A 25612-nucleotide genomic window follows, 5' to 3' on the forward strand; every position below is an offset into this window, starting at 1 on the left:
AGCGAGAATCAGATTTGTTGGAAAAATAAACGCAACATGTGAGTGGGCGTCAGGTTTAGTGGAGAGAGAAAGAGAGAGGGTGAGAAAGTGTGTAGTTAGAATATATTCAACAAAACGTGATATAACTATACCACTTACACCTACATAGGTATACGACCTTTCCCAAGAGCGCTATTTCCATTCTTAAAACACATTGTAGTCTTCCTAATCCTGTAAGTTGGGAAGCCACTCAATTCTAGCTCCGTATAAAAACTATAATTCAGGGTCGGAAAGGACACAGTCGATAAAGTACAGTGAACAGTGCAATAGGAAAATGGTATTCAATTTCAAAGTTTTCAAGAAAGTGTCGCCCAATGGAAAGCTTACATTGTATCTGGGAAAGCGTGATTTTGTCGATCATATTTCTGCCGTTGAACCGATAGGTTGGTTTTAAAAATAGTTTGTTTTGTTTTGAAAATTATTAAAATTTTATCAATAATATTGGAAGTAATTCTTGTAATATTGTGGATTTAAAATAATTTCAATTTAAATAATTTTTTAAAGCTACCGTACCGTATTACACAGGAAATTTACCTGAGATTTATCAGGTCCATCCGCCCAAATATCCATCCGTCTATTCTTATAGTCTACAGTATTTGGAATGTGGTTCAGATATAGAATGGAATAAAGTTTATTCCTTTAAGAATACACAATATAAAATTGGAAACATAATTAATAATTAAGATCCAAACAAATACGGTAGTCATGTCAATTCCTTAAATTCTATGCACTATAATACAAATATTACTATCAAGTCCAATGTCAATAGCAAATATAAATATATATACAGTATTTAAAAATAATTGATAAATATTCCCTCTCTTAATATTAAAATTTTTAGCTAGTGAATAAAGAGGATTTTTTGTTAGAAGCTTTTTCAATTTATTCTCGAACGTATTTATTGTCATTGCTCTCACATTATGTAGATGCATAACAATATAATTATTATCTATAGTTATTATATTACAAATTACTTTTTCATATCATATACAGTTCAATAATTATTTTCTTAGTCTATATCATGTAAATTCATCTATAATTTTGCTGTATTGTAAGCTATTGTATATAAGTGTATAAGACAGTATATATTGTAATCTACATAAATAAAGTACTCAATCAATCAATTGAAGGGTAGCTTGTTGAATATTTTTAAAGAAATCAATTTCGAACTTGTCTGAACTCTCCTAAGTCTGGTATAGGGTACATCAATGTGTATCCTATTCCTTGTATTATAATGGTTAATATTTTCGCTACATATAAACAAATTTGTATTTTTCTTCACATTTACAGCTAACATGAAAAAAAGCTATAAACAGTCATTATTTTTTGATCGATGTTTGATTTTTTGATATAGTTTGATGTATTTCATTTTGTGAATAAAGATTGATTTAGTTTGGTTTATAATATTACTAATACTCAATATATTAATAGCCTATAATGTGAGCTTAAAGAATAACATCAAATTAATAATATAATTTAAAGAAAAATATAGAAAAACTACAGTGATGAGAGGTGAAAAATAGATTTTTTTTTTTAAATCAAATCATTTATTTGCCATGCAATAAATACATATTCAAAACATAATAAAAGAAAATACATAATTTTATAATCAAAAGTATAAAATAATTAAAATAAAAATCAAGCATAAATAATACCAAAATCATAATTAGATTCTCAATGGTAATCCGGCATCACCAGCAAAAGGAATCAAGCCTTGCCCGCTGGTGAGAGTTGCAATCAGCTAGTTACATTGGTTGTTTCCTAGTTTTATACAATAATAGAGAAAAAAAATAATCCACGCTTTAAAATATGCTTTGAAAAATTAGATTATGCCTTCAATTAAAAAGAAATAGTTTTCTCTTATCCAATTTTTTAGTATTTAGTATTTTTTGCTTCCAGATCAAAAGGCAATTCATTTATGAATCTTGTACTTATATAAATGAGCTGTCTTCTAACTACTGTTAGTTTTGTTTTATAAATTTTATATTTATAGGTTGTATTTGGTCTTAAATCATATTGAACTATATCATTTAATAAAAATTTGTTTTTATACTTGTAAAGATAGATACTTATTATATTTGTTTTAATATTGTAATCCTACATGGTGACAAAACTAAAAACAATCACTCCTTCACACCACTTTTCTTGCCTACTACCATGGGCACCGTAAGGAAAGAATTCTCTCCATAGAAATTGAGGTATACCTCAATTTCAAGTTTTGTATTCGTTTCAAGGTCTCCCGAGTCCAAAAACATAATTTTTCAAATATTAAATCCGTTTTTAATTCATATAAAATTGATCAACTTTGTACCCTCTTGAATTTCAATTCTACCAATCATCTTGTATGTATAATTGTATAGTATATTAACACTAATAAATATCAAATTAAATGGGTCAGTAATTAATAGACCAGTCGTTATAAATTCAAGTTACAGGTTTGCTTAACAACATTCAAGGGAGGCCCGGCTGTACAAAGGCATTTTAAATTTTTATAACGATTAGCCTAAGTGCCACCACGAGAACTAATCACAAAAGCTTTTTTTTTTTAAAAAAAAGGCTTCTCTGATTGGTGTGCGTGGTCATTTTGTCTTGATTAAAATTTAACAAAAAAGCTTTAGTGCAACCGAGTAAAAATGAATTGAATCAGAACGAGAATGTGTGTGAAATGTGTGCAAAAATGAATTGAATCAGAACGAGAATCATTCATTTCTGGTATACCGGTACTGTACCGTAGTGTCAATAATAATTATATCCGATATTATTATCATGTATTCATTTGATACAATTATTTTATCATTTATTTTTCTTCTGAACTTTATTCTAAATTAGCTGTATATTATTTCATCCTATATTTAACTGTTATTTAATATCTATCCTGTATATTCATTCTGTATATATGTTTCTCAGCTTATAATAATTTTATCAATGTTTATCAATTTTATCTATTTTTTCTATCAATTAATTATATTCTTATTCTATGTGTTGTGTAAATGACTGCAGACGGTGTAGCTCTACTGCATGATGACTACGTTAAGGATAGGAAGGTATTCGGTCAGGTCATCTGTAGTTTCCGCTATGGTCGCGAGGAAGACGAGGTTATGGGTCTCAACTTTCAAAAAGATCTCTATCTTGCTTCAGAACAGATTTACCCTCCCAAAGAGGGCAAAGAGCAGAATCTTACCAAGCTTCAGGTAAGTTCAATCATTCATTTGTGGCCTACGAACACTATTAATAGAATTCATTTAAGGCTGGGCAAATGCTAAAAATAAACTTTCTACTCGTGATATTTTTCGATTTGTTTATCATCAAGCTATCAAAATGAAAAAGTTTTCTCAGGAAAACATTTTTTCCGATCATTACTTTTTGAGATATGAGCGACTGAAGTTTGAATTTTTGGGAAAGAACATTTCAAATTCGGTACGATATATAAATCCATGAGATTTAGAGGATGAATTCTTCATGGTATTGTTGATCTAGTAAAACAAAAATTTTCTGAAAATATCAATTTTTGGAAAAGTTATTCAATTTACCAAAAATAACCCAACTAAAAGTTATTTTTAGTAAATTGAATAACTATCTTAAAAATTGATATTTTCAGAAAATTTCTGTTCTACTAGATCAACAATACCGTGAAGAATCCATCCTCTAAATCTCATGGATTTATCTCTTACCGAATTTGAAATGTTCTGTCCCAAAAATTTAAACTTTAGGCGCTCATATCTCAAAAATTAATGATCAGAAAAAATATGTTTTCCTGAGAAAACTTTTTCATTTTGATAGCTTGATGATATATACAAATCAAAAAGCTTTGAAAAATATCACGAATAAAAAGTTTATTTTTAGCCCTTTTGCACAGCCTTAATGGTTTAATTTTATTATTCATGTCTGTAATATAATAGTGTAATTCATGAAATGAGTAGAAATCAATTTTGTTACACAGGGTAGTCGACAGCATATTGAGCACACCGGTGCGAATTTGACAATGAAGAATGATTTGATTTGTTGTAGTACTGTAAATATTATCAAATCGTGATTAATGGTTGAAATAAACAGTTTTGTCACACGTGACGGCGACAATAATAATTCAAACCTGTGTGTGCAAGGCCTTATGTGGATTTTCATTTAATAATTATACTTATTTATTAGTACAGTATTACTTATCATTAGAATGTTATTGGAAGAGCAAAATTACTGTATGTAAATCTTATTAATATTCCTCTCCCAAATTTAGATTAGTATGAGTTCGAAATAAGATTGCACTTTTCACATAATAATTTTCTGTCCAAAGATATTTTCACATGAAATTGGAATGATTCAATTGAGGCTGTGCAAAGGCTAAAAATAAACTTTTTACTCGTGATATTTTTCAAAGTTTTTTGATTTGTAATCATTTAGCTATCAAAATGGAAAAATTTTCTCAGGAAAACATTTTTTTTCTGATCATTACTTTTTGAGATATGAGCGACTGAAGTTTAAATTTTTGGGATAGAAGATTTCAAATTCGGTAAGAGATAAATCCATGAGATTCAGAGGATAGATTCTTCATGGTATTGTTGATCTAGTAAAACAAAAATTTTCTAAAAATATCCATTTTTAAGATAGCTATTAAATTTACTAAAAATAGCTTTGGTTCAGCTATTTTTGGTTATTTTTGGTAAATTGAATAACTTCCAAAAATTGATATTTTCAGAAAATTTTTGTTTTACTAGATCAACAATACCATGAAGAATCCATCCTCTAAATCTCATGGATTTATATCGTACCGAATTTGAAATGTTCTGTTCCAAAAATGTAAACTTCAGGCGCTCATATCTCAAAAAGTAATGATTTTAACATTTATAAAAAAATTTACATTTTAATAGCTTGATGATATACAAATAAAAAACTTTGAAAAATATCACGAGTAGAAAGTTTATTTTCAGCCTTTGCACAGCCTTAATTGGAATGATTATTTTCATTAGAATTAGGAATTATTAAATATACATTAAATTTAAATTTATTAATATTGCAATTGTGTATAATTTTTATCTTCATAAATACTGTGTTGCATATCCATACTTTTCCACTATTAATTTAATTAACTTTAATAAGGTTTACAAACACTTATGAAGTGAAAAATTCACTTACTATTGGTAGCTAAGGTACAATCGCCACTGCTGCTAATATAGTGAATGCTTTTCATTTCATAAGTGTTTTGAAATTTAAGTTTACATAAATACAATGTTTTTGTGGTTTTAGGAGCGTCTGGTGAAGAAGCTGGGTCCGAACGCAGTGCCATTTACATTCACGATCAACCCAAGTGCGCCTGCGTCAGTCACACTGCAGCCGGGACCGGAGGACGAGGGGCATCCGTGTGGTGTTCAGTACTTTGTAAAACTGTTCACCGGCCAAAACGAGACTGACCGCACCCATAGAAGGTACCATTTATCATTTACCAAACTCCATTCCACCACAAAAATAGTGCAAAACTTCCGGCCGAAGTTAAATAGTTTGTTATATAGTTAACAAAACTTCCACCTGGAGTGTTGGAGGTGGTTTTTTGTAGCAGTTTTGCTGTTCCCAATTAGGAACTAGGAAACATACTCGACTGTAAAGAGAACACATGGTTTCATTACAGAACAGTATGCTGTAATGAGAATCATGTTTTATTTGCTCTGCAAACAGCTGTTTACTGGATTGATTTCATGCATGGAAAACAGCTGACATTGAATGACTATGACAAAAATTCAATTGTTTTACTGCGAATTGTGTCAATCTGTGTGATTCATTTGATTAATGATTAATTCAATAAATTTGTTTTAGGAGCACAGTGTCGATGGCAATTCGCAAAGTGCAGTTCGCGCCTTCAAAGCAGGGTCGCCAACCTTGCACCGTCGTCAGAAAGGATTTCCTGCTCAGTCCTGGCGAACTCGAGTTGGAGGTTGTTCTTGATAAGCAGGTAAATTATACAATAGAGAAAATATAGCATACGATAGCATAAATATAAATTTAGATCCAAGTACCCTTTTTAAAATTGTTTACTCACAACATCTTTCGGCTATATGATGCCATTATCAAGTCAATAGATCTCTATTTATATTCAAGATTAGCCCTAAATAAAAAAGACATAAGATAGCATCATGCCATCTGTTCTCTATGTTTATACCTATTCCTAAACCCTGAACTTATATCTATACCTACACCTATAGTTGTAGGTACTTGGGCGATGAAGGTGTATAATGATTGAATAAATGAAAATACTCTTTATTGGGCGGAATAGAGATTGATTGTTTTATTGATTATTTGCCTTTATTAGGGCGGAGTTAGGACTCCAGGTCCTCTCTGCCACACAACTCTGTATACAGAGTGTTCTGAAAAAAGTTGCCCATACGTCAGGGCGTGATTCCTCTCATCAAAAGAAGAAAAAAGTTCTAACTAACATAGGTCCGAAAATGCTTGGTTACCAAGTTATACAGGGTATAATAAAATTTGGCAAAAATTCATCTGGTTGATTAAATGTTATTACTAAGGTACGTATAGCAGCGTCTTTATACTGTGAGAGGATTAGTTCTATAGTCTCTACTATTTCTCTACTATATACAGAATGTTCTGAAAAAAAGGTGTCCATAAGTCAGGGCGTGATTTCTCACATCAAAAGAAGAAGAAAAGTTCTAATTAACATAACTTAGGTCCGAAAATGCTTGGTTACCAAGTTATACAGAGTGGAAGATTTCGTCTGAATTTCAGTTCCCCTGCTGAAACGAAGCCCTACGGGTATTTGTTGGCTGTTAATTAAGATGTATAATTTAGCTTACTTTATGCAAAATTAACTGAGAAATTTGATAAAACCGTTTTCAAACCTGTTGTTACAGTAATTTTCAAGATATGTGACAAAATACGCGAAACTTGGTCCCGAAAAACAAGTTCCTTCAAGGTCTGAAGTAGATTTACTATTTTAAATGTACAATAAACACAGAATTTTTTACAGAACTTGTAGAAAATTTAATTTTGAAGAGAGAGATGTAGAATAAGTCTATAATAGACAAACGCAACCTTAAAAAAATAATCCTTAATTACATACAAAACGCATGAAAAATAGACAAAATCTGTTAAGCTCTCTATTTTCCATGCGTTTTGTATGTAATTAAGGATTATTTTTTCAAGCCAACAAATACCCGTAGGTAGGGATGTTAATCCCGGGACTGATTTCCAATCCCGGTATTTCGGGATTATCCAATATCAATCCCGGGATCACGGGATTGGCAAAAATCAGTTTCATGCATTTTTAACCAATTGTTCCTCCACCATTACATGTTCAGTAACAGTGTGTGGAGATGAAAAAGAGCTCATTTAAGAGGGAGAGGGTATTATTAAAATGGAAAAATACTTATAAAAATGGAATAATATAAAAATTAATCATTCAGGATGTTTTCAAGATTAGGAGTAACTTTTTTCGAATGCTGAACCACTACTAAATGAAATTTCATAGAGCCAACTATATTTACTTCAACTAGATATTCTACTTATGATAGAGAGAGAGAGAGAGAGAGAGAGAGAGAGAGAGAGAGAGAGAGATTGATTGATTGAGTACTTTATTTATGTAGATTACAATATATACTGGCTTATACACTTATATACATTAGCTTACAATACAGCAAAATTATAGATGAATTTATATAATATAGACTAAGAAAATAATTATTGAACTGTATATGATATGAAAAAGCAGTTTGTAATATAATAACTATAGATAATAATCATATTGTTATGCATCTACATAAATTGGCGGAGCTTTGGACATATCAATGTCCATTCTTCGGAAAGAATATTAAAAATATCCTCCCCACTAACTCTCTACCAAAAAGAGAGAGAGAAGAGAAGAGAAGAGGAATAATTAGACAGAGAGTGAATATATAGTGCTTGTTTATTTCTGATTTCTGAAGTCTTTTCAAAGTTCTGAGTGCATTCCAAGGGAATGACATCAGCACTATTGAAAATATTGCGCAGTCTAGACCAGAGATTATAGAATGTCCATTCTATCCTCACTGGTCTAAAAAGGTAATTGTGGTGCTGTGTAAACACCAGCACCGAATATTGCGAACCGATAATGCGAATAATTCTATTCAGTCAGTAGAGAGTATCATATATTATGAATATGCAACTGTAGGCTGTGCCTGTAAAATAAATAATTAGTCAAACACTTAAAACAATAAATTAGATATGCAAAACTCATATTCATCACCCCAAATGAATTCTATATTGATTTTGTTTTTGGAAAAATACGATTCACAAATTCAGTTTTCTAATCCTGGGATTGACGCTGAATAATCCCAGGATTGTAAGGTATCAAAAATGGACCGGGATCCCGGGATTGACATCCCTACCCGTAGGGCTTTGATTCAGCAGGGGCACAGAAATTCAGACAAAATCTTCCATTCTGTATAACTTGGTAACCTAAAATTTTCGTACTTAATGTTAATTAAACTTGACGTAATGAAATCTTGAAGAATTGAAAACAGGCCTGTAACCATCCTCGGTAAATTAAGACTCATTATGCAAAATTTTAAGTTAATCAGTTGAGTAGTTGAGACGTGATGATGCGTCATTTGTGGATTTTTTATCCCCTACGTGTATAAGCCAGTTCTTTCCTTTATTATAGATTGTTTTGTGTTACAGTTGTACCACCATGGCGAGAAGATAGGCGTGAACCTGTGCATTCGAAACAACAGCAACAAAATTGTGAAGAAGATAAAGGCGATGGTGCATCAGGGAGTCGACGTCATGATATTCCAGAACGGACAGTATCGGTCGGCGGTCGCCAGTCTTGAAACCCAGTCAGTGCAAACACTTTCTAAACACTCAAATATACAGAGACCGGCATATTAATCTGACGATTTTATAGTTGACTGAGCGAAGTAGGTCTAAGATTCAAGTCGACGGTTTGGCATTTCTCTTAATGTTTAAATGTTGCGCATTTACGGCGAAACGCGGTAATAGATTTCCATGAAATTTGACAGGTATCTTCCTTTTTAAATTGCGCGTCGACGTATATACAAGGTTTTTGGAAATTTTGCATCTCAAGGATAATATAAAAGGAAAAAGGAGTCTCCTTCATACGCCAATATTAGAGTAAAAATCAGACTATAGAATTATTCATCATAAATCAGCTGACAAGTGATTACACAGATGTGTGGAGAAGCCAGCCTATTACTGTACTGTATTTGTATAAAGGTGCGTACAGATATACGCGCCGTGAACATGAGCAATTCACTTTTAATCAGCTGATGCCAAGCTTTCTATATCTGTATCTTACCGTTTCTGTAAAGATACAGATATAATCAGCTGATTAAAAATGAATTGCTCATGTTCGCGGAGCGTATATCTGTACGCACCTTAAGGTCTTTAGTTTCAATCAAATACCATAAGAGGTAATGTATCTTTAAGCTGGGTTTACACCAGAGTTATTAACAAAATTTTAATAACTTAATCCTTATAGATTCTATTAGATTGAACGGTAGTTGACAAACACACATCTTCATTATGTGTATGATAAGTTATGTTCAATCTAATATAATATATAAGGATTGAGTTATTAACATTTTGTTAATAACTTTGGTCTAATCGCAGCTTTAAGGTCTTTGGTTTCAATATTTTGTTTTGCAGTCATGGTATTATTATGCGTGCCCATTAGTATCAATATTCTCACATTCGAAAAAAAACCAAATTAATGGGAGATTAAAAATAAACAAATGAACTAAATAATGCTGGAGAAATTATAATATTCTCGATTGTAAAAAATTAATTTTCACACCAGATTTTTTCACTTTAAAGTTTTATGAAATACGATAGTAATAAAAATAGTGAAAACAAGATGGATAACCAACAACGGATAGTAATAAATTTATTAAAAACGATTACGTCGTGTGATTATCATGAATATTGCAGACAATTATTGACGTATTATAATGTTTGATGTGTATAGGGAAGGATGCCCGATCAACCCCGGCTCATCGCTGCAGAAGGTGATCTACCTGGTTCCGATAATTGAGTCCAACAAGGATAGACGTGGCATTGCGTTGGATGGTCAGCTCAAGCATCAGGACACCAATCTCGCTTCGTCAACACTGTTAGTACTATTAAATTACGATGAAAATAGTGTTTTATAATTTAATCTCAAACATGTTTAGTTTCTTCATAGTTTGGACTTTTCTGTTTGTAATTGATTTAATTCAATTTGGAATTATTTTCGATTTAGAATCCTTTTTAATTTAAAAGTATTTTCAATTTGGAAGTATTTTCGATTCAGAATTATTCTAAATTTATAAGTATTTTCAAATTTGGAATCTGTGTTTCAATTCGATCATAGAGGTGGTGCATAAATTAACCCACTATATTTGGACTGGAGTATAATACAGCGTGATTCAAAAAGAATACCACAACTTTGAAAATCTGTATTTAATCAAGGAAACATAATAGAAACTTGGGTTATAAATCAAAATGAAGAGTATTAAAATTAGTTTTTCTCTACTAGAAAACAAGTTCACAAATGCTCAATGTGACCCCCTCCAGACACTCGAGTGATATAAATACGATACTCGAACTCGTTGCACACCCTCAGTAGCATATCGGGCGTAACAGTTTGTATAGCTGCTGTTATTTCTTGTTTGAGCTCCTCAATGTTAGCTGGTAGAGGCGGTCGATACACCTTACCTTTAATGTACCCCGATAGAAAAAAATCGCAGGGGGTGAGCTCAGGGCTTCTTGGAGGCCAGTGATGAAGTGCTCTGTCTCGAGCTGCTTTGCTCGAAAGATATCACTCGAGTGTCTGGAGGGGGTCACATTGAACATTTGTAAACTTGAATGAAAAAGACTAAGAAATTGTCAAAAAACCACTGATTTATTGATAATTAGAAAGACCGGTTTCGGTTATTACACCATTGTCAATCTCTGATAAACTTTATCAGAGACGTTTATCAGAGATTGACAATGGTGTAATAACCGAAACCGGTCTTTCTAATTATCAATAAATCAGTTTTTTTTTGACAATTTCTTAGTCTTTTTCATTCAATATGAATAATTACCACAATATCAACTTCTCAACTACACAATTTGTGAATTTGTTTTCTAGTGAGGAAAAACTTATTTTAATACTCTTCATTTTGATTCATAACCCAAGTTCTATTATGTTTCCTTGATTAAATACAGATTTTCTAAGTTGTGGTATTCTTTTAGAATCAAGCTGTATATTATAAGGTATATTCTTATATTATAGGAATTGGAGCCGTTTTGGGCTATAGCTTGTGGTACTTTACTTGAAGTTGTGATTCTGAATGATTAAATAAATAAATTCTCATTTTCATAGGATAACTGTTAATTCAAGTATTCACTGAATAGAAAAAAAATTAAAAATCCAAGTACCCTATTTAAGAGTAGCCCTAGTAAAAAAGATAATAAGTATTTACTGGTATTGTTTATGATATTATTATCAACCAATGCTAATCTTCATTATTCTTAATGATTGAATAAATAAATAAATGCTCATTTTCATAGGACTGTCAATACAACTATTAACTAGAATTGCTCATGAAATTATCATTACCATAAACAATGCTAATTAACCATAACTTTTTAAAAAATTAAAGAAAAGTAATCTGCCCCCCAAAAAATATAACTAAAATAAGTCTTATAAATTATAACTTAATAAGTCTTACTAAATAAGTCTTATTCATTGGACAACTGTTGGTACAACTATTCAATTGAATTGCTTATGAAATTCAAAAAAACAATGCTAATTTTCATATAGTGAGGACTACGTTATAATATCAGTGGAGAAAGATTGAAGAACAGCGTTGCCGATTGTCTTCCTTGCCACCGCCTTCTATAGAAGATAGCTGATGCCGTTGTATCTGATGTAACTTTATATTAACTATTCATTCTTGTTTAAAATAATAAATTCTATTTTATTCGCCAAGAAAATATATTTTTCAATGATTTAATAATACATTTCTGAAATTGAGGTGAAATATTTTGTTTAAAACAATCTAGCAACGTAGCAGAGCTAGAAAAGGATAGCGATATCTGCTTTGTCAAATGATAGACAATGATGGCAACATCAATGTGGTAATCAAATACTGCCATTATAACGTGGACCTCACTATAGTTTGTTACAATCATTGACACATTTTGTGTTCAACTATTTGTTGAATGTTGTTGTGTTGCTTGTGTTTGTGTTAACTGTTTGTGTTAGTTTATCACAAACTTTGAACGTTATTGTGTTGTTTCTGTGTTATTTTGTTGAACGTTGTTGTGTTTTTGTTGGCAGACTGGCGTCTCCAGATGCGAAGGACGCGTTCGGCATAGTGGTGTCCTACTCGGTCAAGGTCAAACTGTATCTGGGTGCGCTGGGAGGGGAGGTGTCCGCTGAACTGCCCTTCATTCTCATGCATCCCAAGGTCAGAACAAGGTCACAATACCAAGATGGTTATAGGCCTATTTTCATCTCCATTAATCAATCAATTATAATTTTAATACAGATGGAAATAAATTGGAAGTTGCATTTGCTCAAATGCTAATTAATTAATAATTATTATTAAACGAAAATCCCAATTGAATGCTGTAAATCACCCCGAAGACTTCTGCTACTGCAAATATTGACAACAGGGTAAACAGCTAGATGAAAATTCGATGAGCGCTACTATACAAAAATTATATTTATTGACAGAGTGAAGTGAGATCTAAGATTCAAGTCGACAGTTTGCCATTTCTCTTAAAATGTTTAAATGCTTATATGTTGCGCATTTACGGCGAAACGCGGTAATAGATTTTTATGAAATTTGACAGGTATGTTCCTTTTTAAATTGCGCGTCGACGTATATACAAGGTTTTTGGAAATTTTGCATTTCGAGGATAATATAAAAGGAAAAAGGAGCCTTCTTCATACGCCAACATTAGAGTAAAAATCAGACTATAGAATTATTCATCATAAATCTGTCGATTGGATTATAAATTGCATGCCATGACGCATGCAATTCAATATCTCAATGTAACTTGGTAAAAAATCAGCAGCTGTGTAGAATATTAATTGCATGCCTAATTGAATGCAATTTTTATGCACTATTGAATGAACTATTGATTGCGTGCAATAACGCATCCAATTAATACCTTAACACTAAAATAACATAGTATTGTCTCTCGTACTTTCTCTGCTTTGAACTCGGGCTGTCCTGTTGCCAGTATGTCTTGAAGGAGATTAGCTTTTGATGTTAGCATTTTTGATACACCAACCCCAACAGCCATTAGCTGTTTTCACACTGATATCTCGCCGACACGACTTACAGACAGGATTTACTCTGATGGAGAGTATAAGAGAAGGCTGCGGTTTATAACTGCGCGAGGTCTACTGTTCACAGAACTTCTAGTATAGTTGTTATAATTTTAATAATTGAAACAAATTTTTCAATTTTTAATACAAAGTTAAAAGCCCAATCAAATTGATTTTATATTGTAATTTATTACAGTTGTGTATACTTTTGATACCAGCACATCATAGAACTATAAAACTAATTAAATCTATTTGCTTGTGCTTTTAACAGACCTCTGCGGAACACGGGTAACTAACAAATGCTCCTAATCTTTAAAAAATAGGCCCATCGTACATATTTTTCATATATTATTGCATTGTACAATTTACGTCATTTTCATTGTATATTTTCAGTAATTAATTTTAAATTTATTTTGTTTACAGCCGGGAACAAATACAAGCAAGGTGATGAGAAATGATAGCCAGGTGGAAGTTGAGAGTTTCCGACAAGACACCATTGACATTTCGTCAGATTCCAAAGTGCCAATCTGCTGAATTTCATCTCTCTATTCCAATCCTTCAATTTCTCAATTTGTATTTGAATCTGTCTACCTATATTTTATCCCCTTTCCGAATGATTCAATCTCTATTTCGTCTCTAAATATTATTTATTTTGATCTCTCAATATTTAGTTCATCCTCATTTATTGCTACACATAATCTTAATTTTTATTCCAATCTTAGTGATGATCTCACTGATGCCCACAAAAAAAATCTATAGTGTTTTCTGTTTTCTACTATTATTAAATTGATTCAAATGGTATGTAAGTATCTATTTATTCCTGTATAAAATCAAAAATGTTATTTCATCTTACAAAGAGCTATAGTTATTTCTGTGGCTTAGTGCAAAAACCACCAATGTCAATTTTTTTTCAAAAATGAGTTTAATACACTAATACATCACTAACATCGATTATTTTCAGTTCCAGAAGTGCAAATGTCCTATCTCAAAGCAATAAAAAAGTTATAAAATTTATACTACCAATGTCATGATTTAGTAAATTAGTTTTAGTATTTAGTAATTCCACTCTCAGAGTGTGAAAACTAGGTACCAATGAAGACATATGTTTTTAGATTGTCATTGATACTCCGTGCCAGAACAACCAATGTCGACTTCTGCACTTCTAGCACGCGAATTTCCGTATCGAAATGCCATAGTTCGAAAATACAAGGTGAAATTTCAAGCTGATTTGTGAGAAAGTTGACATTTTGACATAGGTAGTTCTTGCACCACGCCACAGATTTATCAAGTCATAGAAATTATAATCATTGGTAATAATATTGACAGACATGAAATTATTTTTTTTATTCTAATACACTAATACTAATGTTTTTAATAATTTACATTTATTACATTTACATTTATTACATTCCTTAATCACGACATCAAATTAATGATTGGGAGAGAATCAACAATCAACAGGATAAACCCAAAACTGTTCCTCTCCCTAATTTTGATAAAAATAGTCCAAATGAGGTTATGAAAACACTTTTATAAAGATCACAAAAATTTACAGTCCAAATATACATTATACTAAAAATTTTGTATCTCGGTTGATCAGAAAGATGAAACAAATTATTATTACACTTGAAAATGCATTAATAAATTGAAAAATATTTTAAAAAATTGATAAATTTGAAGCCAGAAAAATCACAAAAACATTCACTATCAGCAATTTGTAACTAGAAGCAAAAAATCTGGAAATTCTATATAAAAAGGAGCATATTATAGGCTATCCTTCAACAGAGATTTGAATATATTTTCCAAGTGTTATGAATGTTTTTGATTCAATTAAACCTTTAGTTACCATGTTATTGTTTGTTGTATAAAAGTAAGTTACCATTTAAATTATTAAAGATTATTGATTTAGTGAAGACTTTGAATATTTTCATTTGTCATTCCTTGTGTATTATCAATGCTCTGCTTTTCGCGGCGCCCCCCAACCTGCGGCGTCCGAGGCGACCGCCCGGTTGCCCTGCCCTTTGGGCGGCTCTGTATGCTCTCAAGTACTTGTTGCTCTTCTCCAGAACTATCATTCGTGCGAGTTTGCACGATTTTAATTTTTGCAAAAATTCATTGTTTTATTCATGGATTTCATGAAAATGCAAATCTCCAGGATTTGTTTGATACTCGGGCTATGGATAGAGGTTGACCCAACAAGTGTTGTGCTATAATATGAGACGTTTCGCTACAATACACAGTGAGTTATTTATTCACTCAAACATAAAATCTTGACTCCACTCTCAAATCAGAAAAATCACTCATCTTCAAATGCTTATAAACTCAAGAATAGGAGTGAATTTCACCAGTATAACGCGGTGATTAGGTAAAAAATAGCACCCAACTATAAAAAGTATTTCCAATTGTAATCAATTTGTTTATTTTTGTGGAAGATGTGTATTTTTGTTTAGATTGCTTTAATGGCATAAGATAATACTATTTATGTAAGTAGCTCTATATAGTACTTGAAGCAGCTGAATCGTTTTTCTTATATATTTTCTGTAATTCATAAGACGAACCACTCCTCGACGCAGGCCTAGCCTAATGAGGAGTGCACTTGATATTTTTTATGTTTTATGCTTTGTAAAATTGTACAATGAAGTGAATAAAAGTTATTATTATTATTATTAATTTAGGAATATCAACGGAAATTTTAAAAATAGATTTTAGCCTGCAGAATACGCAAGGTTAGAAAATTCTTCTGGAATTTTGTCAAATGAACAGTAAACAATATACAATAGTCTATTAATAAGATCTTTAGTGTACACTACTTACAGTTATAGGCTAGGCACACACCAGTTAGTCAAGGCAAGGCAAGACATGATCGGACGGGTGAGAAAGCTGTTGGAATTTTTCTGGATCTAAGCAAAGCTTTCGATTGCGTTGACCATTCAATTTTGTTAAGGAAGCTGGAGTGGGTGGGTGTGAGAGATGTTGAACTGGAATGGTTCAGGTAAATATCTCCTGGATAGGTCTCAGTGTGTGGAAATAACAAGGGAAGAGAAAGGGAAGATGATTAATTACTTATCGGATAGAGTGTATCAGTGAAGGCTGGTGTACCACAGGGCTCTATACTTGGCCCTTTGTTGTTTTTGCTATATGTAAATGATGTGCCAAAAGTTATATCCCAGGGTAGAGTTTTAATGTATGCCGATGACACATCATACATTTGCAGCTCTCAGGATGCAAGTGTGTTAGAAATAGAATCTTTCTTGAACATTAATGCCATAGCCCAGTACCTCTCTCAACTCAAATTAGGAATTAATGAATCAAAATCCCATTTTTTACAATTTAAACATAGAAATAATTCCAGGATAGATCAACTTATTAATGTACAGATAAACGAAAAAAATGTTAACCAGCCTCATTTCGTGAAATTCCTAGGGTTTGCTGTGGATCAGCATCTCTCTTGGGATTTCTATACTGATCAGCTCTGTGGGAGGATTGCATCTGGAGTCTTTGCACTCCGACAAATAAGAAGATTGAATGATACCAAACTCACAATGGCAGACTACCACTCACTCATAATGTCACACATCCGCTATGCCATTATTGTGTGGGGTGGGTCGTGCCAGAATTTGGAGAGGGTGTTCAAGCTCTTTTTGAGAAGAAACCTACATATATGGGCCTTAAATTTATTAGAAAGCTTCCTACTCACTTGAAAAATTGTGAAGATGTCGATGTTTTTGAGAAGGAATTAAAAAGTTTTTTGATGCTTGGAGTATTCTATACCACAGAAGAGTTTGTGTGTAGAGAGGGTTCCTTTGTGTATTTTTTTTTCTTTTTTTTGTAATACTGTATTATAAATTTTTGACAATTCCTATACTCTGATTAGAGTCTCTGGGAAGCTTTAAAAACAAAGAAACAAACAGACACGTTCGGTCACAATACTTCACATAGTTGCTTATGAAGACATGTCTATAAGCAATTGTGTCTGATCATGTCTAGTCTTTTCTTGACTAACTGGTGTGTGCCTATCCTTAGATAGATATAAATGAGCTATGTAGGCCAAGGTCCGTCACTAGAAGGTTTTTTTTCCAGGAAAAGAAAAATATACGCCTATGCTATGCGTAGAGTGACTGTATTTTCCAAAGTTTAGTCAGTGAACGTCAAGTTTTTATTGTTTATGCCACAATTCACACTACACATATAAGTTATACATAGAAATGGGTTGATAAGAGAATGGTTCAAGACTTTAAAGGTGAAGGTGAAATAAAGGTACTTGCTCCGATAATGTCGGTAATCCTTATACGCGGCGCCCCCCTAGCCACGCCGCCCCGGTCGACCTGCCCTTTGTGCGGCCGTGCCTGCTTTACGAGCACTTGTAACTGTAGCATAGAAATGACCGATTTATCACCGACACGACACAACAGTAAAGAAAGCTCTCCGGTTGGCGTATTGGTGATCAGCCAATCGGAGAGCTTTCTGCCTTGTCGTGTCTGCGATAAATCGGTAACTAGTAGTTCTGTGAACCGTAGACCTCGCGCAGTTATAACGACGATCAGATCATGCTTACACAAGATTTAATTATCATATATCGCTTTCCGGAATTTAGCGCGAGAAAACCAGAATACATCTAGGCGCCCAGACGAGCTGTTATATTTAAGTTCTTTGCATCCTATTTAATACTGCATAAAAATTGCATTCAATGAGACATGCAATTTATAGTCTACACAGCTGCTGATTTTTTACCGAGTTACATTGAGATATTGAATTGCATGCGTCATGGCATGCAATTTATAATCAGCTCGACAGCTGATTTGTGATGAATAATTCTATAGTCTGATTTTTACTCTAATATTAACGTATGAAGGAGGCTCCTTTTTCCTTTTATATGATCCTTTAAATGCAAAATTTCCAAAAACCTTGTATATACGTCGACGCGCAATTTAAAAAGGAACATACCTGTCAAATTTCATGAAAATCTATTACCGCGTTTCGCCGTAAATGCGCAACATATAAACATTAAGAGAAATGCCAAACCGTCGACTTGAATCTTAGACCTCACTTCGCTCGGTCAACAAACGGCCATGTCGGCTGACATTAAATGTCGATAAACTTTATCGTTCAACTTGGGTCGCTTTCCCTAAGGTTGGTTTAGCGATTCTCGTGATTAATCACGATTAAAATTTAACCGGTTTTTGTGCAACAGGGCCTGACAATTTGAAGATAATCTCACTATAGATTAAAAATATATAATCTATTCTATATTATCTATTGATATCTATAACTATTGATATTTTTATTAGACTGTACCAGAAGGATAAGAAATGAGTTTCATAATTTCGTTGATATAATTATTATTTATTATCTAAGTACACAACAGTATAGTCTGTACAATACTTCTATTTACAATATTTTTGTTTATCATCAACAATCATAAGGACATACAGTTAAACAAAAATCAACCATTCTACCTCATGAAAATGTAATCTAAAAATAAAATTATATATTTCTATATATTATTGATATTTCGGGTCATCAGTCATATCTACATCTTTGGAGGGAAATTGCTGGAATTTACAAGAAAATTTACAATCAATAGAGATATATTTTTACAAAGAAAAATTATTCGATTATATTTTCAAATAAAATTATAGCTTTTGTCACATGTTGAAAGTTCTGAAACAGTTTTTAAATGAAACAACATTCTGCGGTTAAAAACGTTGAGCATTATGCAATTTATGTATCTAACTTTCACCAAAAAATTTTCATCGATTTGAAAAATACAAAAATAATATAATAACTGTGATGTTAAAAAATGCAATAGCTTATGGAGATGTATATGATCCAAAGATCTACATAGGTTTTATATAATTTATATTATACAGTAGTTATTAAAACCAACTTATAGAATGATAAAGAAATAAAATAAAATTATCAGCGAAATTAAAAGAAAAACAATTAACAAGGTTTAAACTAAAGCCTAGACTCAATTATTAGCTTGATCAGGAACACTAGTTTTTAAAGCAATAAAATAGTTTTATCTCTTTTCATTCGCAAGCAACAGATTAGCCAGTACCTTAGAAAAGTAAAAAATATAAATTTCAGCAAACGAAATTTACTACGGTTTCAATCCTTAACAGGCTAAATTAAATTATTAATTAGGTACTAAATAATTTTGGAACGTTTAAATAACTGCAAGCTTCAGTTATAATACATTTTTGTGCAGATTTTTTTTATAACCTGAGAAGAATTAGTGCTTTTGTAGCAAAGAAATAAAAGCACTTAGGTCGATAAAATTTAACCGCCATAGAATGACGTCATCACATTATGTTGTCAGATTCGTTCACCGATTTGTCCGTTATCATTTCACGGCGGTTAAATCTAAATTAGATCTTTATGTACCTATTTTAAATCAATAGAACAGCTTCATTGGATTACAATATATTTTGAACCAATTTAAATTAATATTTTGATGTAATTATAATAAAACAGTAGAACCAATTTCACAAAGTGGTTAAGAATCTGCTATAGACTGAATGTCGGACAATTTCGGATGTTTAGCTGTGAAACACTGGTCTAATCTGAGATCAAAATTTGATTGACATTGATACGATTTGTGTTGATTTTTGAAAAAAAAACTGTAAATACCGGTAAATTAATATCAACAAAAAATTAGTTGAGATTACTTGATATTCTGCTTACTTTTACTTCCAGGTCAACGAAAAATTAATTAATATCAAATGATAGGTAATAGGTAATATCCTGAATTCCAATATAACTGATGAATAATTAAAAAAAGCCACCTTCATCTCAATAACAAATACCTCTTTAAAAATAAATTGATTGACGAGCAACAAAAATCTTAAACAGCATAAATACTCTGATCAAAACAAACTGTACAACTATTTGGTTGTTTAGTATACCATTTAAAACAAACAACAATAAAATCGATTACATAGAATACCATCAGATATTACAATAATAATCTCATAACATAAAGCCATTGATTCGGTACAATACTGGAGCTGCCTATAATATCAATCCATAAAATAATTAAATTCAATTAATTAAATAGTAATTCAAACACACAACAATGAAGTCCAAGTGACAGAAAATGCAAAACTGTGCGGTAGTGATGTGTTGTGAATAAAATATAAATTTTAATATCGAAAAATATATTATAAAACATATAAATATTACACTTCCTACACATTATGTAAAAGTGACTATACAGCGATTACATTACATATGTATAGTGTTCGTGTAATACTAGGTTGTAATGGTAACATATCAACATTTTTCCTCTTTTGTTCAAGATATGATCAAAATAATAGTACAATTAAAATACTAATAATTATTCTAAAGCCCCGTAACGTAGCAGACAACATTGCTTTACAAACTCTAGCCTTCAAAAAACATTCAAGTTAAAACAATTGAATACAGTACAGCTTTCTTCATCTTCTTTTAATCGGTTCTTCTTTATCTTAAGACTGTGCAAAGGCTAAAATTAAACTTTCTACTGGTGATATTTTTCAATGTTTTTCAATTTGTATACTATGAAGCTATCAAAATTGAAAAGTTTTCTCAGGAAAACATTTTTTTCGATCATTAATTTTTGAGATATGAGAGCCTGAAGTTACAATTTTTTTGCCAGAACATTTCAAGTTCGGTGAAAGATAAAACCATGAGATTTTAAGGATAGATTCTTCATGGTATTGTATTGCTGATCTAGTAAAACAAAACATTTTTGAAAGTATCAATTTCTAAGATAGTTATTCAATTTACTAAAAATAACCAAAAATAACTTTTAGTTGTTATTTTCAGAAATCTTCTGAAGTTTCGGAATCAACTTTTAGTTGAGTTATTTTCGGTCATTTTTGGTAAATTTAATAACTTTCTCAAAAATTGATATTTTCAGAAAATTTTTGTTTTATTAGATCAACAATACCATGAAGAATCATGGTTTTATCTTCCACCGAACTTGAAATGTTCTGGCACAAAAATTTCAACTTTAGGCGCTCATATCGAAAAAGAATGTTTCCCTGAGAAAACTTATTAATTTTGATAGCTTGATAGTATATAAATCGAAAATCTTTGAAAAATATCACCAGTAGAAAGTTTAATTTTAGCCTTTGCACAGCCTTAACAATCGCCTTTCTTCTCTATCTTTCCGATTGTCGCTCTTTCTTCTATTTGAGGTACATTTAAAGCTGCTTTGCCACTTGAAACCATTAATGAGTTTTCAACCATTCTGCTAATTTCATTCTGCAAATTTAGCTGGAATTTTCCGATTATTCACGACTTTTCTACAATAGCAGTAAAAATCACCAAAACCTGCTGCGTTTTTACCCACTATAAAGCCGTGTGCGATTCGCATGACGGCGACAATTTCATGAAACATACTTCCGCTTCCGTCCCACCATGCGATTCGCAAGGCTTTAAGCTCTTTAGCTCTTTAAGATCCCCACTTATCAGTATCAGTTTTTCTCGGGCCACTCCCGTGTTTCGGATGCCGTCGGTCATTAAGCCGTCGGTCCCGGCTGCCTAAAACTCAGCCGTTAGGTCAAGTCAGAGGCCCTGAAATTGATCAGTTGCGACCTGAAAACTCTGACACCAGACCTGAGCTAGTCAGGTCACATGATATTATTATCATTAGTATCAGTTAACGAGCCCGGTATATTAAAAATATAATATTTTCATATTATTGGGAGTAATAATTATTATTCCCATGTTTTCTAATGGGACAATTCATACTAGCTGGGCTGAGTGGGAATAGTCTAATTATAACTAATGGAAATAATAATTTCACTGAACCGTTCACCGACTCGGATACTGATACCTGGGAATCTGCTTTTATTTAGTTTGAATTATTACAGCATATCCATTCAGTAATTCTAATTAGCAGAATGGCTTCAAGCCCATTTATATATAAATGTAGTTGTTTCTATGTTTTGAGTAACTAAGAGCCGAATTTAAAACGATAGTATTGAAAACACGGTATTTAGATGAAAACGGTAGCGTTCACGAGATATGTGCGCAGTGGCCAGCCAGCTAGATTGCGTCATCGTCACCAACCGAGGTTTCAAACACCTTTTGGCAATTTATGAATCTTATTTGCTAAAAACAGATGATTGGATATAAAATGACATCAACTTCACCATAAGGTGCGTACAGACTTTCGCTCTGCTCCGCAACCGAACGTCACTCCAGCAGAGCGATTGATGATCGACCGGGGAGCAACAGTGGTTCGACCGGGGAACGCGAGAAGATCTAACATCTTCCGTAACGTTCATGATGGGTGCGTGGGTGGAGCGACTGTGGTTCGATGGAGGAACGAGGGCGGTACGAGGGCGGAGCGTGCTCGGTGCGGGTTGGAAACGCGTATATGTGTACGCAGCTTAAAATTTAGCACAAACATGCGCGTGAGACCTACCGTCTTCTTCTATATACCGTGGTTGAGAACATTCTTAGCCAAGCAAGGGTGAATTGCCTGGCAACCAACTGCAGTGAGGTACACTTTAAACTATCAGTACTGGACTGGTTGAGTGGTGAACATTCATGCTATTTGATAGAAAACAGTTCATTTGATAGATGACAGTTCTAATGAATCATTTATATAAGAGTCCAGTATAAGAATGAGTTGAGAAATTATCCAGTTTCTGAATGAGTCCAGAATGTTAAACTATTATCATAGAGAAAAAATAGCTCAAGTAGATATCCCATGGTATAGGGCGTTTATGTCGCAACTTTTACTATTATCTCAAGCCGATTACTGACGATTATCATCGTTTTTTACTGTTTTGGCCGGATGAGAGTGTACAAATGGTACAATATTTGATTGATTGATTGAGTACTTTATTTATGTAGATTACAATATATACTGTCTTATACACTTATATACAATAGCTTACAATACAGCAAAATTATAGATGAATTTACATGATATAGACTAAGAAAATAATCATTGAACTGTATATGATATGAAAAAGCAATTTGTAATATAATAACTATAGATAATAATTATATTGTTATGCATCTACATAAATTGGCGGAGCTTTGGACATATCAATGTCCATTCTACGGAAAGAATATTAAAAATATCCTCCCCACTAACTCTCTACCAAAATATGAGAGACTACCAGCGTCACATAGCTTCACAGTAAAGAAATACGTGGACTATCGGCTTGAGATAACAGTGAAAGTTGCGACATAAACGCCCTATACCATGGATATCTACTTGCGCTATTTTTTCTCTATGCTATTATACCAGAATAGGTTCCGATTGATTCCTGTTATTGGTCACTAGGCAACAGAAGCGTGCTTGGCTTGCATAGTTCTTGAGAATCGTTTAAAAATACGGCCCAAAAACTCTTCATTACAACACACAAAATTATGTAATAAATTAATTCCAGTTAATTAAAATCTAGAAGTACCGTAGTAATTAACAGTGATATAGTGAGATTTACTTCAAACTGACAGCATATCTTACGAATAACATCAATACTCCTAACTCAATCAATGCTGACAGAGCAAAGTGAATCTTACTATTGGAAACCAACTATTTACAATCGAATCACGTTGAATCGTTAAATCACGTTAAACATCACGTTAAAAACAGGTAAGGCTCAAGCTACACGAGTGTCAAGTCCATTCAACGTTTTCCTCAGTTAACGGTTTTACTCAGTTAACGGTTTTCTTTAGTTAACGGTTTGAACTATACAATGCTCAACTACATCAAAGTAAAAAATTACAAGGACAGTTTCATAGAAATTTTATTCTCAATTTATTTTTATTGCGGATGATGCCTACACTAGCCTTTTGCTTGGGTAATGGAAAGTGTTAGGGTGATTTGATGAGATGTTCAAACGTCCATGCCTACCAGCGGGATTCGAACCCATGACCAACCGCGCTAACTGGAGGATGCAACGGCCGGTCGACGCGGCTATCCTGGCCGACAGAGTACCAGGAATAATATGCCCATTGTGTATACTATGTAGGTATGTATATTATGTGTATTAAGTGCCTATTGTGTATGGACACAATAGACGAGCATAAAACAGCAAACTATTAGATAAATGCAACATCCTTTATACATTGGTCCACGTTATAATGGCAGCGGAGAAAGATAGGAGGAAAGCGTTGCATATTCAGCAATAGACGAACAGCAAGTAATTTCTTGCAATTACTGTGGAATGAGTAGTGGATTAATGAAAATTATTATTTATGAATATCTTTTGTCACCAAGTCTTACAATTATACAAAAATTAACCACAGCTTTACTATCCTATTATATTAAGCGAGCAATTTCTGTATTTATATATCTGGTTATTTTTATATCTGGTTATTTATGTTTAACGGATCTCGAAAACGACTCTAACGATTTTCACGAAATTTGGAACATAGTAGGTTTATGATATAAAGATTCGATTGTTCTAGGTCTCATCCTTGGGAAAACTCGCTGAACGACATTAAAAGGATAATTCATCCTTGGCTGAAACAGCTGTGGATAGTAAAAAAGCGAGTATGTGAAAAATCAAAATATTGCATCCCCGAAACTCATAAACATACAGCCAGCTGTGAAATTAAACACGATCATTTTAGAGAATAATTGTGTTCTGTTTATCAATAAATAAAAATTACGAGCGAAGCTCGGTGGCCTGATCACAGAATAGGTACAGAATGGAAACTTGTAATCAAACGCCTATCTAACCAATGCTTTTTACATGACGCCAATACTAAACACGTCACGTGACCTTGGGAAGTTCCAATCCTGGTCTTCTGACTGGCTCGTGGCAGTGAACGAGATCAATTGATCCGGATCATTAAAGTGATCCGAACCTACCATCAATACAATTACAATGCGGCGCTTCCTAACAAGATGGCGGATTTTTGCGTCAGGGTACTAGCCAAGTTTCCATACTGCATGTATACTGTGGCCTGATATTGGACATGACACTCGTATAATCTGAATCAAAAATCCTGTAATTAAAAATCGATCAATTCAAAATTATAATTAAACAATCACATAGCTAACAAATCACATTCCTCAATACAATCTACATATTTACAATATTCAACTCGACCGTTTTGTTAAAAAATATTTATAAATAAAAAAATAGAATAGTAAAGCAATAGAATTAAAATAATAAAATATTAGTATGTGTAGTGAGACTCACTTTATACTGTCCGTATTCCTTATTATACAGAATGGTGCAGAGGAAACGCATGTTTTCCGAACCGCTAGTACTCGGTGACGGGAGGAGGTATTGCCCTGGAACGAATGTTGGA

General features: G+C 32.6%; 1 protein-coding gene across 1 annotated transcript; it reads left to right on the forward strand.

Moving 5' to 3' along the window:
- Window positions 1-248: 248 nt before the first annotated feature.
- On the forward strand, window positions 249-15204 carry LOC111049843 (arrestin homolog). Its single transcript, XM_039422680.1, has 8 exons — window positions 249-422; window positions 3040-3230; window positions 5278-5456; window positions 5842-5977; window positions 8695-8852; window positions 10001-10144; window positions 12341-12470; window positions 13763-15204. Exons 1-8 carry the CDS (start codon window positions 314-316, stop codon window positions 13871-13873), a joined length of 1158 nt encoding a protein of 385 aa, XP_039278614.1. The 5' UTR covers window positions 249-313; the 3' UTR covers window positions 13874-15204.
- The last annotated feature ends 10408 nt before the right edge of the window (window positions 15205-25612 follow it).

This window comes from Nilaparvata lugens, chromosome 3 (assembly GCF_014356525.2).
Source record: "Nilaparvata lugens isolate BPH chromosome 3, ASM1435652v1, whole genome shotgun sequence".
Lineage (NCBI taxonomy): Eukaryota > Metazoa > Arthropoda > Insecta > Hemiptera > Delphacidae > Nilaparvata > Nilaparvata lugens.